Here is a 16,004-nt window from a genome sequence, read left to right on the forward strand (position 1 = left end):
GCCTCCACTGCCGATCCAGCGCCTCGGTCTGATTCGGAGACCGAGAGCGAAGAGGTGGCGGGGAATCCCGGTGGTGATAAGACCACCGCTCCGGAGGTTGCGACTGTCACCTCCAGAGAGCCCAAGAAGACGACGGTGACCGGCGCAAAGAGGCCGGCTCCATCGGGTTCGTCCCCGCCTCTCCGTACCTTTAGGCTCAAGAAAACCCGTAAGTACAAACTTCCTTTATCTTTAGCTTCATAGTTTAATGTCGTTTAACACTTATCTTCTTTACGCAGGCGTGGATGTTGACGCATTCCAGGGTGGAGCGCAGAGGAGTACCTCTCCGCCAATGACGGTAGGCTTGGTCAGCCTACCAGAGGCGACGACCCAGGCGCCTGCGCCTGCCCCCGCTGGTTCAGTTGCTCACTCCTTTGAGCCGACTGTTCCAGCCGAGATGACGTCACCGCCGGCTGTGAGTGCCATTTTTACGGCATCTTTCACCGAGCCGGCGGTTACTTTTGCTGCGGATTCCGCGGCGGCGACCGCGGCGGCTGCTACCATGCCCCCGTCATCGGCAACGACGGTCGATCCATCAGGTACGCATGGGGCTTCACGCCAATCTCTGCCACCTTCCCATCTGTGTAAATGTTAAGGTTTCTAAAGGTTGTTAAGGTTTCTAAAGGTTCGGTGTAAATGTTTATAAGGTTTTGATGTCTAGATTTATATGGGTGTGATATTGAAATACACGAATATATGATACTAAAAAATTGCACAGGTTCCCTCTTTACTTGCCTATGCCCCAAGGTAGAGAAGTCAATAAAACATGTGTTTGTGTTACGTGGCCTTGTATAATATTTATGAAGTGTGAAGGTGTATCTAGCATCTTATTAGTTTTTAATAAAATTTATCTTTCTCGGTAGTTAGAAAAAAAAACAAATAAAGTTATTTAACAATAATAAAAAAACTAGCTGCAATATCAAGTGCATTTATTTAAAACAAAGATGGACGTGTAAAACGATATGGAACAAGTAATTTCCTATTTATGATTGGGCTTTGGGTTCTTTTTTTAGAATTAAAATTGTAAAATTCTTGAAAACTAAATATTTTTTTCCGTTTCTGATAATTGTATTTTACTATTTGATCATAAATTTGTTTGACTAACTCCTTTCCCTTTTTATGATCACAATGAATATGTAATTTAATGTTGTAGATATATAATTTTTCACCCCGAGCGACCGAACATAATGTTACCACTGATATTTTAAAGATAGGGAAAGTTAATTCTAAACATGTTATCAATAAAGTTAACAAGTTGTTTTGAAAAAAATAAAAAGTTGAAGAAGTAATTCGAATTAGTGGTTGGAATGTATAATTATCAATTTCCCTTAATTTATTTATTTGTAAGTTTATCTTATTATTTTTAAAGTTATTAGTACTTTGAGTTATAATATATTTAGAAAGTTATTCAATATAAATAAATAGTTAGGGGTTTGTAATTCACTAATCTGTGTGTCAAAAATTTGATAAACAGAAAGAGTCAATCTAGTATAAAGATCGTTGGTTGCTCGTTCTTGATTGCTTATACATTTTCTAGCTCCTTGCTAGTTTGTTTATAAATTTCCGTCAATTAATAAGAATTCTTTTATTAATATCATTATTATTATTAGTTACTACTCATCAAAGCGACTTATTTGGTCAAACCATAACTTGATAACCTGCAACTAAAGTGGAAAACAGAAGAAAAAAAACAATGTTATTGAGGATTCATGTGAATTTGATACGTGATCCACATGTATACACACATGAAAAATAACACACTTGCATTTAAAGAAAGAGGACACATGAATTTACCAATCACACTTGCACCTAAAGAGTAGTATAAGACTGAGTGCTATGGTGAAAGCATTGGCGCCCCTCAATCTTTAGGGTCCATTTGATTGGGTCGCAAGCAAAACGGGGCTTTGGCGAGAGTGGTTGGGCATTACCCGATGTTAATGAGAAATAATATATGATCTTTAAAGAGTTAAATATGATATCTTCCATCCAACATCCGATGTTAATAAAAGAAGTAATTGTGTCAATAAAACGTGTTTATCGGCCACACATGTTAAGGTGAATAAGGTGACATAAACAAATATATATACCCTTTTAAAATTTGGTTCGTCAAACCAAATTTTACATCAAACTTTTTGTTATCTTTTGCAAAAACCATAGCTTCACACTTATAAATATAGCATGATTCTTCATGCCAGTACCAAGGATTCTCAATAATAATTTAAGTATTAGTGACGGAAATTCAACTTTTAAATCATTGAATGAAATTATTTGAAATTAGTATTAAGTTCTAACACAAAGAAAACTTTTTTTTTTCATCAAACAAAGACCATAAATACCAAAGAAAATAACTAGTTCTTTTAGTTGGTTTGGTTCGGGCTATCAAAATCACGAATTATCACTTCTAACCAAAAATAATAATGTGAATATATGAGCTATGTTTGCCAAAAATGTAGACTTTTTTTTGTCTTTTTTTTAAACGTAATGGTTTTACATGAAGTTGATTAATGTAGTTACATAACTTTCAAAGATAACACCTTTTGTCTTAAACTTATATTTTGCACCTTGAAAGTGAATTCAAGTAGTTCAACAACCACTCAGATGCTTCTCAATGTCTAAGGAAATTTAGCCGTTAGAAAACCTCGCACGGGGTTGCCGGCTTGGCCCCTCTTAACCCTTATAAATTGTTGGGATAAAGCGTGTTGTACTCTCGTGCTTGTCACTTGCGCTACTGTTGAACCATCAGGAAAACAAATAGTCTCCACTTCAACAAAAAGGTCAACAAATGTTTTCGATCAAAAAGTAAAAACTACCCATGTATTAGAATGACATACGAATTTCACAATAACAAATCAATTGTGACTTTGTGAGCACAAAGATAATCTAAAATGTTTGAAAATACGTACACGCAATCAATAACATGTTAACGCCTTGTTATATGTACATTTATCTTGTTGTTCTTCTCAATTTTATGGAAAATGGTACGTAGAAATCAAATGCATACATGATGATTCAATATACAAATAACTTTAAAAGTTAAAAAGTTTGGTAAAATCCACATGATTATTCATGAAACAAAATAACATAGCAAAGTTACAAACAAGAACACCAAATTACCCAAACTTCAAAGATGAGTGAGTGGACAAAAGATTGCACATTATATTTGTATACGTTTAGTCAATAATGCATAGTCTTTTCTTTTATGGTTGAAATTTGATGGCCAACTTATTTCATTATCTGTCTTATTCACGATTAATGTCATTATTTAATCTACAAACACAACACACTGTTACACACACACACACAAAACAACACACACCAACAAGGCAACAACACACATATATACACACATGCATAAGTTTTATAAAGAAGAACTAAAAATAATCATGGCTATTTAATAAAATCTACCATTAAACTTAAACTTTGTATCTTTCATTGAATAATATATATCTTCCTTGTAAAATAAATACTTGATTAAAAGAAAAGATATATAAGTTCTTCTTCACTAAAAAACTTGCTTTAAGTATACATGTACAAATCGGATTTTATTCTAATTACCAATCTTGGTTGGTCAACTATTGGTCAAAACCGGACTCGGTTGAAAACCGGTTTGGAGACATGAATTTTCACATTGTGAATTGGTTTGGACCGGGTTGGAAAAACCGGCAGGTTGGGTTGGGTGCAAACCAGTTTGGGTCAAATCTGCATTTTTAGTTGAACTGGGTCGGGTTAAAAACCAGGTTGGCGTGCCCAAACCGGTTTTTTTACACATCTACTTTTAAGGGTTTAATTTAGATTTTGAGAATTTAAGTGGTATCAAGTATTTGGTTTAAAACTAAAGTTTACGGAATAGATGTAAAAACACGAGTTTTATAAAAATCATAAAATTAAATACATTCTTTTTAACCATACGAACCCGCTATCAAGAAGCTAATAGGCCTCGTTAATACTATGAAATCAACTATTTAAAAGGCGAAATTAGTAAATAGTAGTTTCGAACCGAATTTAACCATTGTATCATTGTGCCACCTCCTTTTAGAGTCATAGGTTTCTTAAAGGTTAATGTTAATGCGTTGACGAAAGGTACACGTCGTGTTTCACCTTTTTGTTATAAAAATAGTCATAAATATCAACTAATTTTCATAGCAACTCAAACAAATACAATTTTAATTTATTTGAAGAAACACACTCTTTAATTCCCAGCTAGCTGTTAGAAAATGTGTACCAATTTGGGCCAGCCCAAAAATGATTGCAATAAATCAACAATAAAGTCCTGCATTAACTGGCCCATTTAAGATGACCAATAAATAATGTTGACTTGTTCCATTGGGAGGGCATCTCCCAAAATGGGGGACGTGGCCATCTCTTTTCTATGAAATCAGGTTTGATAAGAGTAAGATAAATCAAATAATAAAATGAAATGTCCTGTTTTAAGCATTTTTAAAACAAAAGTCATTTGTCACAAGGAGTCCCTGTGGAGACACCCCATTCCTTAATTCATGCCCACATGTTGACATGTTTTATTGGTTTTTTTTTCATGAATTAAAAGAAACTTTATAAAATAATATTCAGACTTTAATAAATACAAATGATATTTTAGAACTACGTTTTGTCTTTACATGTAAAATAAATAAATGTTTTTGAAAAGGGAGACCCTTAGTAAACATTGAAGATTTAACTGAACTCAAGGTGAGTATCGTGAACTCTAAGCATTTTTAAAACAAAAGTCATTTGTCACAAGGAGTCCCTGTGGAGACACCCCATTCCTTAATTCATGCCCACATGTTGACATGTTTTATTGGTTTTTTTTTCATGAAATACATGTCAAATTTAAAAAATTTATTATTGTTTTAACTAATGCTTGTAGTTATGTGTTAATATGGTGTTGTTACCCTTCAGGTCAATGGTCCGAGCTCCATGAAAACAGATTCCGTTTAATGTACGTAGTTATAAGAAAAAAAAACATTTAATGCATGTAAAAGAGTAGAACGTAAGTAATTCATACATAACGTAAGTAGTTTTCAAAAATCTAAATATTGAAGTACAACAGAGTCGGTCACTTGTATAAGTTAAGCTTCTTGTCCAACAAAACTTCTAATCAATATAATTGATCAAGAATGTATCCGAAATGCAGAATACCTAATCTAATATGATTCAATCCTAATTTTGTTTAGTCATAAGTAGCTAAGTTGGTACTTAGTAGGATGTAGGCATTTGAAATTATAGATTGGAATCTGTAGGGGTATGGTATTAAAACCCGGTTCTACGACCCTAAATCTATTATGTTTGGCTTATTTCATTACATGGACTAATACAATGTTATTGGGCTGAGGGGGTTTTGTGGAGGTAACCCTAACTGGGCTAGGCCCATTAGGGTACCATGATGGTGGCCATGAGACTCTATATAAGGAGGTCTCCACCTCCTTATCAAGGGTCATGCTCAATAAGAGCCACCACCACTTTTTGTGTCTGTGAACAAGAAATCCTCAGGATATCTTAGCAGTCACCTCCACACCCCCAAAACCATTGTAGGTCTCAACATTGCAGGTCACCAGGCGCAGCCGCCAGGAAGAAGAAGATCAAGACGTGGTTCGTTCTTCTCGAAAATCCGTGGAAACATCGTCATGGATCAGGTAAGATTCATTTCGTGCTTCGACATTGGCGCCATCCGTGGGACGGCAACGAACTGCCCTTCGATCTTCATCTCGGCTGTCAGATCTCTCCCAAGAAAAACGCAGATCTGGAAGTTTACAGAAAAAGGCTTCAAAGCTTGTTCTATTTAAAGCTCAAAAAGATCCATAGATCTAAAAAGAGGCTTCCAGATCTGGGCAAGAAGGAAAATCCGTGATTGGAATGATCAGATCTCCGAATCTGTGATGGTTTTAAATCTGCTCCGGGCTTCAGATCTGTCCAGATCTGATTTACAGATCTAGGTCTAGATTACAGACCTGGATTTTAGGTCTAAAGTTGCAGATCTGACTCTTAAATTGCAGATCCGGAAATTACCAGACTTCCGCCGCCATGTACGCACGCCCGTGGGTTCTCACTCCGCAGCCGTGCATGTGCCGCCGCGGAAACCACCATCTGGGTTTTTGCGCAAGAAACCTCCGCCATGCACGCGCACTCGCGAGTCACCACTCCATCGCCGTGCATGCGCGCATCAGGCTACGCGCCAAACTTCAAGGTTGGGAATCCTCCTAATATCCCATATGGCTACGCGCCAAACTTCAAGGTTGGGAATCCTCCTAATATTCCATATGGCTACGCGCCAAACTGCAAGGTTGGGAATCCTCCTAATATCCCATATGGCTACGCGCCAAACTTCAAGGTTGGGAATCCTCCTAATATTCCATATGGCTACGCGCCAAACTGCAAGGTTGGGAATCCTCCTAATATCCCACCACCACTTTTTGTGTCTGTGAACAAGAAATCCTCAGGATATCTTAGCAGTCACCTCCACACCCCCAAAACCATTGCAGGTCTCCAGGCGCAGCCGCCAGGAAGAAGAAGATCAAGACGTGGTTCGTTCTTCTCGAAAATCCGTGGAAACATCGTCATGGATCAGGTAAGATTCATTTCGTGCTTCGACATAATCCACCGTCACTTGGGCTCAACAAACTCTAAGTAGTTGTATTGATTCATTCTGATTGAACGAGTTTATAAGCACTCTCTTGTCTTTAAGATCGGTCCATTGTTTCTATCTTAGGCTCTAGCCGCTTGCTAGATGTTTTAATATAATCACCCTTTGTTCAAAAAGTGAACAAAAGTTAAGGAAAATAAAACTCTAGTTATTCGTCACACAATCAAGAGTCGACTTCGGTATTCAAGTAGAGACTGTAGAGCACCAACAGATTAAATCTCTTTTTGTGTAGGAGATGAGACAGTTTTATTAAAATCATATTAACAAAACAAGTAAATATACTCTTTATATATTTGGGAAATTGTGGTACACATATCGTATACAAATCCAAACGAAAAACATGAAATAAAATATATATAAATAATTTGATTCAGATCAAGATTTTCAAAAGGTAGAGTCTTTAACAAACTCCTCTTGTAGTCTCCTTGGGTGCAAGAATGAGTAAATAAATGTTAATGGTTGTGGCTGAGGATTCGTGTTAAACATGGATCCATTAACATAGATTTCCGGTCGTTACTAAAGAGTCTGTCTGTCTCTCAGGGTAAAACAACCAAAATAGTATGTACCACCAAGCAAGGGCACGCAACCAATGTTACACCAGATAAACGTGTATCGTTTGAACTCGTTGACAATTAGGATCGTGGAGGCCGAATCGGGTAATGAGTACTCCTGTATTTATAGTCACTAACTTATGAGTCTTTAAGTGTTTTTTCTCTTTTTTTTAAATCTCCAAGATTATTTCTTCCCGTCACTATATAATGAGGCATAAAAGTACTCTTATCATGAGCCATGGATGAATGAAGAGTCCTTTTCTAATTATAGAATTTATACTATGCATTAAACCTTTAGTCGATGACACAAGAGCTCTAATTAAATGACACAAAAATTTCACTCAAGAGTATAGTCTTTAATTCACCGTGTGAAGAGTTTCATTTAAGATTTTTTTTAATGGCCAACGAATCCTTTTAATGGGCTACTACTAAATTCATCATATCTAGATGCATTCGTCTATAGATCCGGAAAAAACCCTCACCTAAGGCCAACATTCGTGAACGCTCCCCCGAAGGAATGACATTGCGGTGAGATAAACTTGTTCAGTTCAAGGATCCAACTAGTAAAACCCACTCATCTTTCGATCCGGGAAAAACCCTCACCCAAGGCCAATGCCAATGCCAATGAACACTTGCACGTAGGCACAACAATGTTGTGATATGAAACTTGTTTAATTCAATGATCCAATAGTGAAATCCACATATTCGCCTAGTCTCACATCATCACACTGATGCTGCTGAAACAAAATGCTTATGCAGGAATCGAACTTGAATTACATGAAATACCGAATTTCTCCCTTATTACTCCACCACTAGTTTATTGACATTTCTTTAACAATTTAACTAAACTAAACTCCATTCACTTATTAAATTTCAAACATCTTGTTCGTTGATTGCATTTTTTGTTCTTAATAAACCTTTTTTTCTTACATAACATAATATTATATTACTTGTTTACATTGTTTTAATAACGTACCAACAAAATTAAAACCGATAGGTATTAAATGCGAAGCAACTACTTATTTCGTCATTTCTGTGTGACGGTGATATTCAAATATTTTTGATTGTGGTTACATGTCAATAGACTTGGTTGCATACAAAGGTGGCACTAGATTAATGTCGGATGTACGAATGATGTTGACCAATACTTAACAACTCTAATTGTTTTATCCCTGTTGTTACCTTTTTTATAGTGTAACAAATTAAAAGTATTTCAAATTTTAACACAATATATTACCATCAAAAAGACCCCAACAATACCAATCGAATTAGAGAGCTGTTAAAAACATAAAATACGTTTATACGTATGGTTTTGAATATGTTTATACATACGGTTAACCAATTATTATTAGTATTCTCATATCAAAATCTGATGATATATTTTGTTATGTATCACAAGTATTAGAGTTTTTACCTTAAGTATAAAAGAACGAGAAAAGCAATAATAATTTAAAAATATAAAGATAGAGATATGTTTGGTTTTTATAAAATAATGATAAATTTAGAGAATATTAATTTTAGTTAAATTATAAAAAGAAAAAGAACATACTCCTGTATAAAACAAGATAAACAAACTAAAGAGAATATTTAAATGGTATTTTTTTTTCTTACCATGAATAATGTGAAGGTAAATAATGCAATACCCACATTTCTTCATTTAAAATCCGTTTTGTAAATATGTCTCATGCATATTTGTTCCTCGGGAGACCTGGTGAGCGATGATTCAGACCGATAAAGGCCTACAATTAGAAGAGAAAAATAATTCAGCACACTCATGTTATAAACCATTTACCTAATTTAAAAGCATAAACGTAATTAAAAAAGTTTTAGATTCGTGGCTCAAATTTTTAGTCACAATAAATTCTTAACAATTTTCAGGAATGATCCTGGTCTCATGGTAACTATATTATGTACATTATTTTAGTTTTTTTTTTAAATAAAAGTATTTCAAATGGTGAGTAGTCATTAACAAGATCACACAACATTAACTACACTTAACACAAAAGAATTTAAACACTAAAAAGTAATGCAAAGTGCAAACTAATGAATTATTTCTCTAAGATATCAACTGGGCCCAGGCCTTCTAATACCATCAGATGATATATTAATAACATATTGTGGGCCCAACCTCTACTCTTCAAAACCAATTTCATGCCTCACTTTCTTCCCACATCTTTTCACTCTCTTTCCGGCAATGGAACCGCCATGGACCGCCGACGACATCTCCGACGACCTCCAAAGCGTCAGCTTCAACTCAACCACCACCGCCACCGACATCAACCGCAGCACTAGCTCCAGTTCCGAAACCACCCGGACAACCACCACTTCCAAACACTCCATTCCTTCCGGCTTTAAATTTAAACCCGGTTCTACTTTATCATTCACGGATCTCCGGTTCATTCAACGCCTGGGTACCGGTGATATTGGGTCTGTTTACTTATCAGAGATTAAGGGTAATAATAATAATAATAATAATAGTTGTGATTTGCCGGCGGTTTTTGCGGCGAAAGTTATGGATAAGAGGGAGTTGGCGAGCCGGAATAAAGAAGGACGGGCGAGGACAGAGAAGGAGATTTTGGAAATGTTGGAGCATCCGTTTCTACCGACGCTTTACGCGTCGCTAGAGTCTCCAAAATGGTCGTGTTTGTTGACGGAGTTTTGTCCCGGTGGGGATCTTCATGTTCTCCGTCAACGTCAGCCGTTTAAACGCTTCCCTGAATCGGCCGTCAGGTTAGAAGTCTGTTTATTTAATAAATGGACGTACATAAATACATTTTTTTTGAAGTTTAATAAATAAACGGACATAAACATACGTTTTGTTTATTTAAATTTTAATTAATAAAAAAGTAGTAATGAAATGAATATATCTAATAAATGAATGAATATGAACATAAAATTTCGTTTATTTATTCAAGTGAAGGTATATTAATAGACGTTTTGTTCATTCATTTATGCTCATTTAAATTTTAAAACATAAACAAGTAGTAACAAAATAAGTGTTTATTTATTAAACGAATGAATATTTTTAAAAAGTTTTGTTCGTTTATATAAATAAACGAACAACAACATTTGTCGTGTACATTTAAATTTTAATTAAACAACCATGTTAATGGGGAAAGTTAAGAATATTACAACTAATGATCCTTTAATTAATAGATAAATAGTTATAAAATAGAAGTTTATTTAATAAATGAACAAATATGTCAAAAAAAATTCCGTTCATTTAATTAAATTAACTTATTATAACATGTTTTGTTCGTTTATCATTTAAAAATTTAATCAATACACAAATAGCTATAAAAACATATTCAGAAGTCAATAAATCTGTTATTTTTAACGATCGTTTGTATCACAAGCGTATGGTTTAAGTTGTGGTCCGGTATTTTGTTTAAAAAAATCAACGGCCGTTAACGTCCCGTGAGCACGGGGACCATATAGGAAGAACCTGCAAGGGACCCGCGGTGGAACACGGTGTTATGGTAGACTGGGCTTTGATTACCTATACACATCACATGGGTCGAGTACACGTGAGTTCGTGTGCGTATTTAAAAGTCAAACTTTTGCAGATCTTGATTGTTGCAACGTGGGTCTTACTTTGGCTTGGTCTAAGGTTTAGTAAACGGGTTTAATTAAAAGAAATTATTATTTTATTTCATAATCACGTTTAACTTTTTTTTTCCTTTCTAGAATATGTATGTTATTAATATATGTAACACTGAGCTTGCATCTACATGAGATGACGGAATATAAAATTACAAGATTAAAAACATACATGATATTTATAAGGTTTAATCTAAACTATTGGTGTCGTCCTGATCTCATACTGTCATTAAGAGTTTGGAAAATAAAAGATAATAATAAATTTTTTTTTTCATTCTTGAGTTTTTTTTAAGAAAAAAAATGGAAAGAAACGTTAGGGTTTTTTTTCTTCAAAACTTTGCCAAATATGGTCTAATTGTGAATGAACGTTTGTAGCCCATTACAATATTACTAATTTGTCATATCTCAATTCTCTTTTTCATGTTGCTATAAGACATAATTGTAAAGTTACAATTTTTTTAATATATTTTCCTTCGATCTAACTCAATAATATAATTAACACGTTTTTTTCTTTTATTTAACTCGAGAATGTCTTTTAAGTATATAATTTATTTTACTTTTTTCCCCTATTTAATCTTATCGTTTTTTGTTCCTTGTTTTTTAAATCCGAGAACGCAATGTTAATTAACTTAATCTTATATTTGGCTCATTTCAAGCCCACTTTTTGAATAATTTTTCAAACTCGAACTAGTTGGATTTTAACTGTCTTTTATTTATTCTTCTAGCTTTAGTTTAATGACATACGAAAAGGAAAGATCGATGGTAAATTTATCTTTGTAATATATTTTAAACAAGTTCACCGTTTTATCAAATGTAAATACTTTTTTTACAGTCCCTAAAATTTTATTTTATTTGTATTTTATCCCCATGTTTTTCTTGTATAAAGGTAGTGCTAATCTTCTCAATATTGTTCTAATTTTTATCACATTTCCATCAAAGGACCCCAATAATTTTATTACCTATAAGGTATAAATCACCGACTTTTCAATTATATAAGATTTTATAGACAAGTCAAAGATACAAGACACCTATAGGCTAGCTAGTGGGTAGGATTATTCAAACTCATTTACGTACAATTAATAATTGTTGGCTGTCCATAACTACTACTAGCATTTAACATTTTCATCTATAGATCACGACACCTTAATTGCATTAAGGCTTATATACCTACCTTATTTCTTTATTTCCGTATAAGTATTAAATATCAATTATAAACCACATTAATTCTCTTGTCTGTAATATAATACTTTTCATCTACTAGCCATCTTTCTAGTTAATCAAAGTTTTAATTTTGTATTGTAATCACTTGATTTCAATGTATTTGCTACAATGTTAATGAACATATTAATTTCCAGGTTTTACGCCTCAGAAGTGATTGTTGCTATCGAGTACCTTCACATGCTAGACATTGTTTACCGAGACCTCAAACCCGAAAATGTTTTAGTCCGATCCGACGGTCACATTATGCTAACCGACTTCGATCTCTCCTTAAAATGCGACGTCACGGCCTCCACCCCGGCTCAAGTCTTCTCCGACAACGGACCTAACCCACCACCGCCCAACGCCTTCGACCCACCCAAAGTCACATCCTCTTCATGCATCCTCCCAAACTGCATTGTCCCCTCAGTCTCATGTTTAAAATTATCTAAACGCAAAAAGAAAAAAACCGGGTCCCAGAGGGGCCCACAGTTTGTTGCCGAGCCGGTGGACGTTCGGTCTATGTCGTTTGTTGGGACCCACGAGTACCTAGCTCCCGAGATTGTTTCTGGTGAGGGACATGGGAGTGCGGTGGATTGGTGGACGCTAGGGATATTTATGTATGAACTTTTTTATGGTGTGACGCCTTTTAAAGGGGTGGATAATGAGTTAACTTTAGCTAATATTGTGGCTCGGGCTCTAGAGTTCCCGAAAGAGCCTGTGATTCCGTCTAGTGCGAAGGATTTGATATCGCAGTTGCTGGTTAAGGATCCCGTGAGGCGGTTAGGGTCGACGATGGGGGCGTCGCCCATTAAACACCATTCGTTTTTTCAAGGTGTGAATTGGGCTTTGTTGAGATGTACAACACCACCGCATGTTCCGCTGCCAATTAGTCGTGAAGTTGTGTCGGATGATAGTTGCTCCGACAATCCGGTGGAGTATTATTAGTGTGTGGAGTTATTTTATATTTGGTTAATTGTATACTATAGTGTAATATTGGTTTTTACACTTATGTTATGAAGAAAAAATCTAATGTATTTACTATTTAGCCTACTTATAGTTTATTTATGGTCTTATGCATTGAATTTTTTGTGTGACGGGTAAATTACAATTCATAGCCAACCGTGTTATCGGTTATAAAGCGTGTGTAGACTGTAGATGGTCAAAGTAGATTATGATTAAGAGATGTTCCAAAAATTGATTATAACGTTTGTTTTGGTTTAAAAAATTAAATTACTTAGAAATAATTTGGCAATTAAAAAAAATATGTAACAAAGTATAGTAAAAAATGAAGCAGTTTTTATCTTATAACTTTGGAGCGAATTTATTGTATTTAAAAAATATGAGGTACTAATAAATAAAGTAAATTGGAAATAAATAATCTCCTAAACCTTGTTATCTTGTTTTGGCATATAATAATCCCAGTTTTAAAAATCACTATCAATGGTCTAACATTTCAACTTTATTTGTCTCAATGGACCTCTGTTAAAAACACTTAACGCCGTTAAGTTTTTTTCCGACGTTTTAGGGCGGAAGAAGGATACAAGTTGACTGATGTAAAAGTTATCTCGAAACGATGATCCAAACAACGAAACATTGTTTCTTTTAAGGTGTTTGAATTTTCAATTAACAAAATTTAATTGAATCACTGGTTCGAGATAGTTTTGCATCAATCGACTTGTTTTCTTTCCTTAACTCAAAAGCCCTAAAACATCGGATTGAAGCTTGTAAAAAAACTTAACGACGTTAATTTCTTTTAACGAGGTCTATTGAGACAAAAAATAGTTGAAAGGTTAGACCTTTGGTAGTAATTTTTAAAGATAAGATTATTATCGGCCAATACACAAAATGTAAAATTATTTATTTTCAATTTACCTAATAAATAATATATACAGCCAAAAAATGATCATTAAATGAGAGTTTGAACAAAGAAAATTAGAAGGTAAACAAATTTGAAAACTTGCTTCAAATAAGCGATCCGGTTAGCTAGTTCAGTTATCTTTGATGTAGCCGGCGAATCAAAGTTGAGATGGTTCAAGGGTATTCAACTAGATCCGTGAGCGGTTTTTGATCTAACTAGTCTTCATTTGACAATGTATAGTATTTTATGTCATTATTTGGTTAAATATAACGTTACATAATTATAAATTCTATAAAATACCATATACAAATGAGAAAATTAAAAAGAAAAAAAAAGAAAACTCAAATATTTTGGTATATTAATAGATGCATTATATTTTCTATGCAGCCAAAATATGATCCTTGTTGAGCTTTTGTGTCCGGTTGCATCCAAAAATTGACAGTACAACTGGAATCATTATCTTGTGATGAAGGGAAGGTTCGAGAACCACAAGTTTATAGGTCGAATCATTCCATTTAGTTTCAAAAACCTATTGGAATAATATCTTTGATGGATGTTACTAAATGATACTTCGTCGTCATGTGTAGTAGTGTACACATGTTTGGATTACTCCTCTCATCTATCTCCTCCATGTTGGTGTTACATCCTAAAATCGACCAAACACATCTACACTAGGATGCTCATAACCAAGAGAATGCAAACAACAATGTTGTCCATTGATTTTTTATAGTACAATAAAATTTGGTCATTCCATTTTCATCTGATCTATTGAATCGCAAGTATATAGTTAGTGTAAAGAATTTGTTTTTGCGGTTGTTTCTATAACATGATAAATAACATTGATAAAATACGGTAATTATATTAAAATTACCATTAAACACGTAATATTGTTGCAAAAAAGTAAGCGCGCATAGACGTTGCAAATCCGTATATGGCAATCTTTAACTAAAATAGAGATAACGGGTTAGTTTGAGTCAACACTATTTCGTAATTTGTATTATGGGCACCAACATAATTACATAATGGATTAATTGGAAATCTGTATGTGGGTCAAAGCGTTTGTTAGCTACAATAGATTGGCTCGCTAAGTTCTCACATCGAGCCAAGCTCAAACTTAACTTATGCTTGTTTAGTATTGAATGAGCCCGAACTTGGGCTTCATTTGTCGAGTTCAAGCTGATAGACGTGACCAAACATGTATTTATATAACCGTTAATATTACATATAAACATATAATAAAATAATAAAAATATGTATTGTGTTATATACAAAAACTATAACTAAAATACATACAAAAATAAATTATGAATGGGTGTAAATTAATAAAAAAATGATAAATGAGCTAAACTTGAGCTTGAAAATTACTCACATGCCGAGCTTGAGTTTTAAATAATAACTGTCTTTTAATATAATAACATATCTTGTATTAGTTGTTGAATGACTTTAAAAAATAAATGAAAGTAATATCAAGAAAACCTGAAATACTCTCATAGTCTCATGTACAAGACACATAGGGTGTTTTCCGGTTAAAAATAATTAGATGTTAGTGTTAGATCGCTTAAGTGTTCCAAAACTGAAACCATAGATCATACATAAAATTTACGTCTCAAATCCATAACCTGATCGTCCATTCGTCCGTTTTACCAGGCTTAATATATATAATCATAAATGAATCAAGAACTTTATGTTATATATATAGCACATGTTTATTTGAGTCTAAGCAAGTTGCTTAAAGTTATATGGACAACTCATTGCTTCTTTTCAAGGGTGCAATTTCTAACTTACTTTATAATATAAAAGTATTTAAAGTTAATAACAAAAACACGACAACAAACATCAAGAACATGCCTGTCATATGAAATACCAAGTTGTGTCGATCGATTCTTTGTACTATTGTGTTGGAAGAATGAATAATCCAAAATATGTATTGTTTATATCCGTTTGTTTAAACGGATTATTAAACACATCAACAAGTGAATATGTCAACGACCATGGGGCAAAGAAAGGTATGTTTGTGGTTGAAAGAGTTGAAGAGGATATATACCTAGTGACAGGGGCAGCCACCACCATCCATTGGCGGTTTAACATCGTCCCACCATGTGAATCTGTTCCCCGCGGT

The 16,004-nt window shown here is 34.2% G+C and overlaps 1 protein-coding gene across 1 annotated transcript; it reads left to right on the plus strand.

Annotated features, from left to right (window-relative positions):
* Positions 1 to 9,320: 9,320 nt before the first annotated feature.
* Positions 9,321 to 13,044, plus strand: LOC143582447 (protein kinase G11A-like). The gene is made up of 2 exons (XM_077065005.1): positions 9,321 to 9,957; positions 12,183 to 13,044. Exons 1-2 carry the CDS (start codon positions 9,422 to 9,424, stop codon positions 12,970 to 12,972), a joined length of 1,326 nt encoding a protein of 441 aa, XP_076921120.1. The 5' UTR covers positions 9,321 to 9,421; the 3' UTR covers positions 12,973 to 13,044.
* Positions 13,045 to 16,004: the final 2,960 nt, after the last annotated feature.

Source organism: Bidens hawaiensis, unplaced genomic scaffold, assembly GCF_021521415.1.
Source record: "Bidens hawaiensis isolate Kalapana, Puna unplaced genomic scaffold, B.hawaiensis_p1.1 tig00031748_1, whole genome shotgun sequence".
NCBI classification, from domain to species: Eukaryota; Viridiplantae; Streptophyta; class Magnoliopsida; order Asterales; family Asteraceae; genus Bidens; species Bidens hawaiensis.

Coding starts and splice junctions, on each gene's coding strand:
- LOC143582447 (XM_077065005.1), top strand. CDS start 9,422: ATGGAACCGCCATGGACCGCCGACGACATCTCCGACGACCTCCAAAGC. Junction 9,958..12,182: donor TTCCCTGAATCGGCCGTCAG/GTTAGAAGTCTG, acceptor ATTAATTTCCAG/GTTTTACGCCTCAGAAGTGA.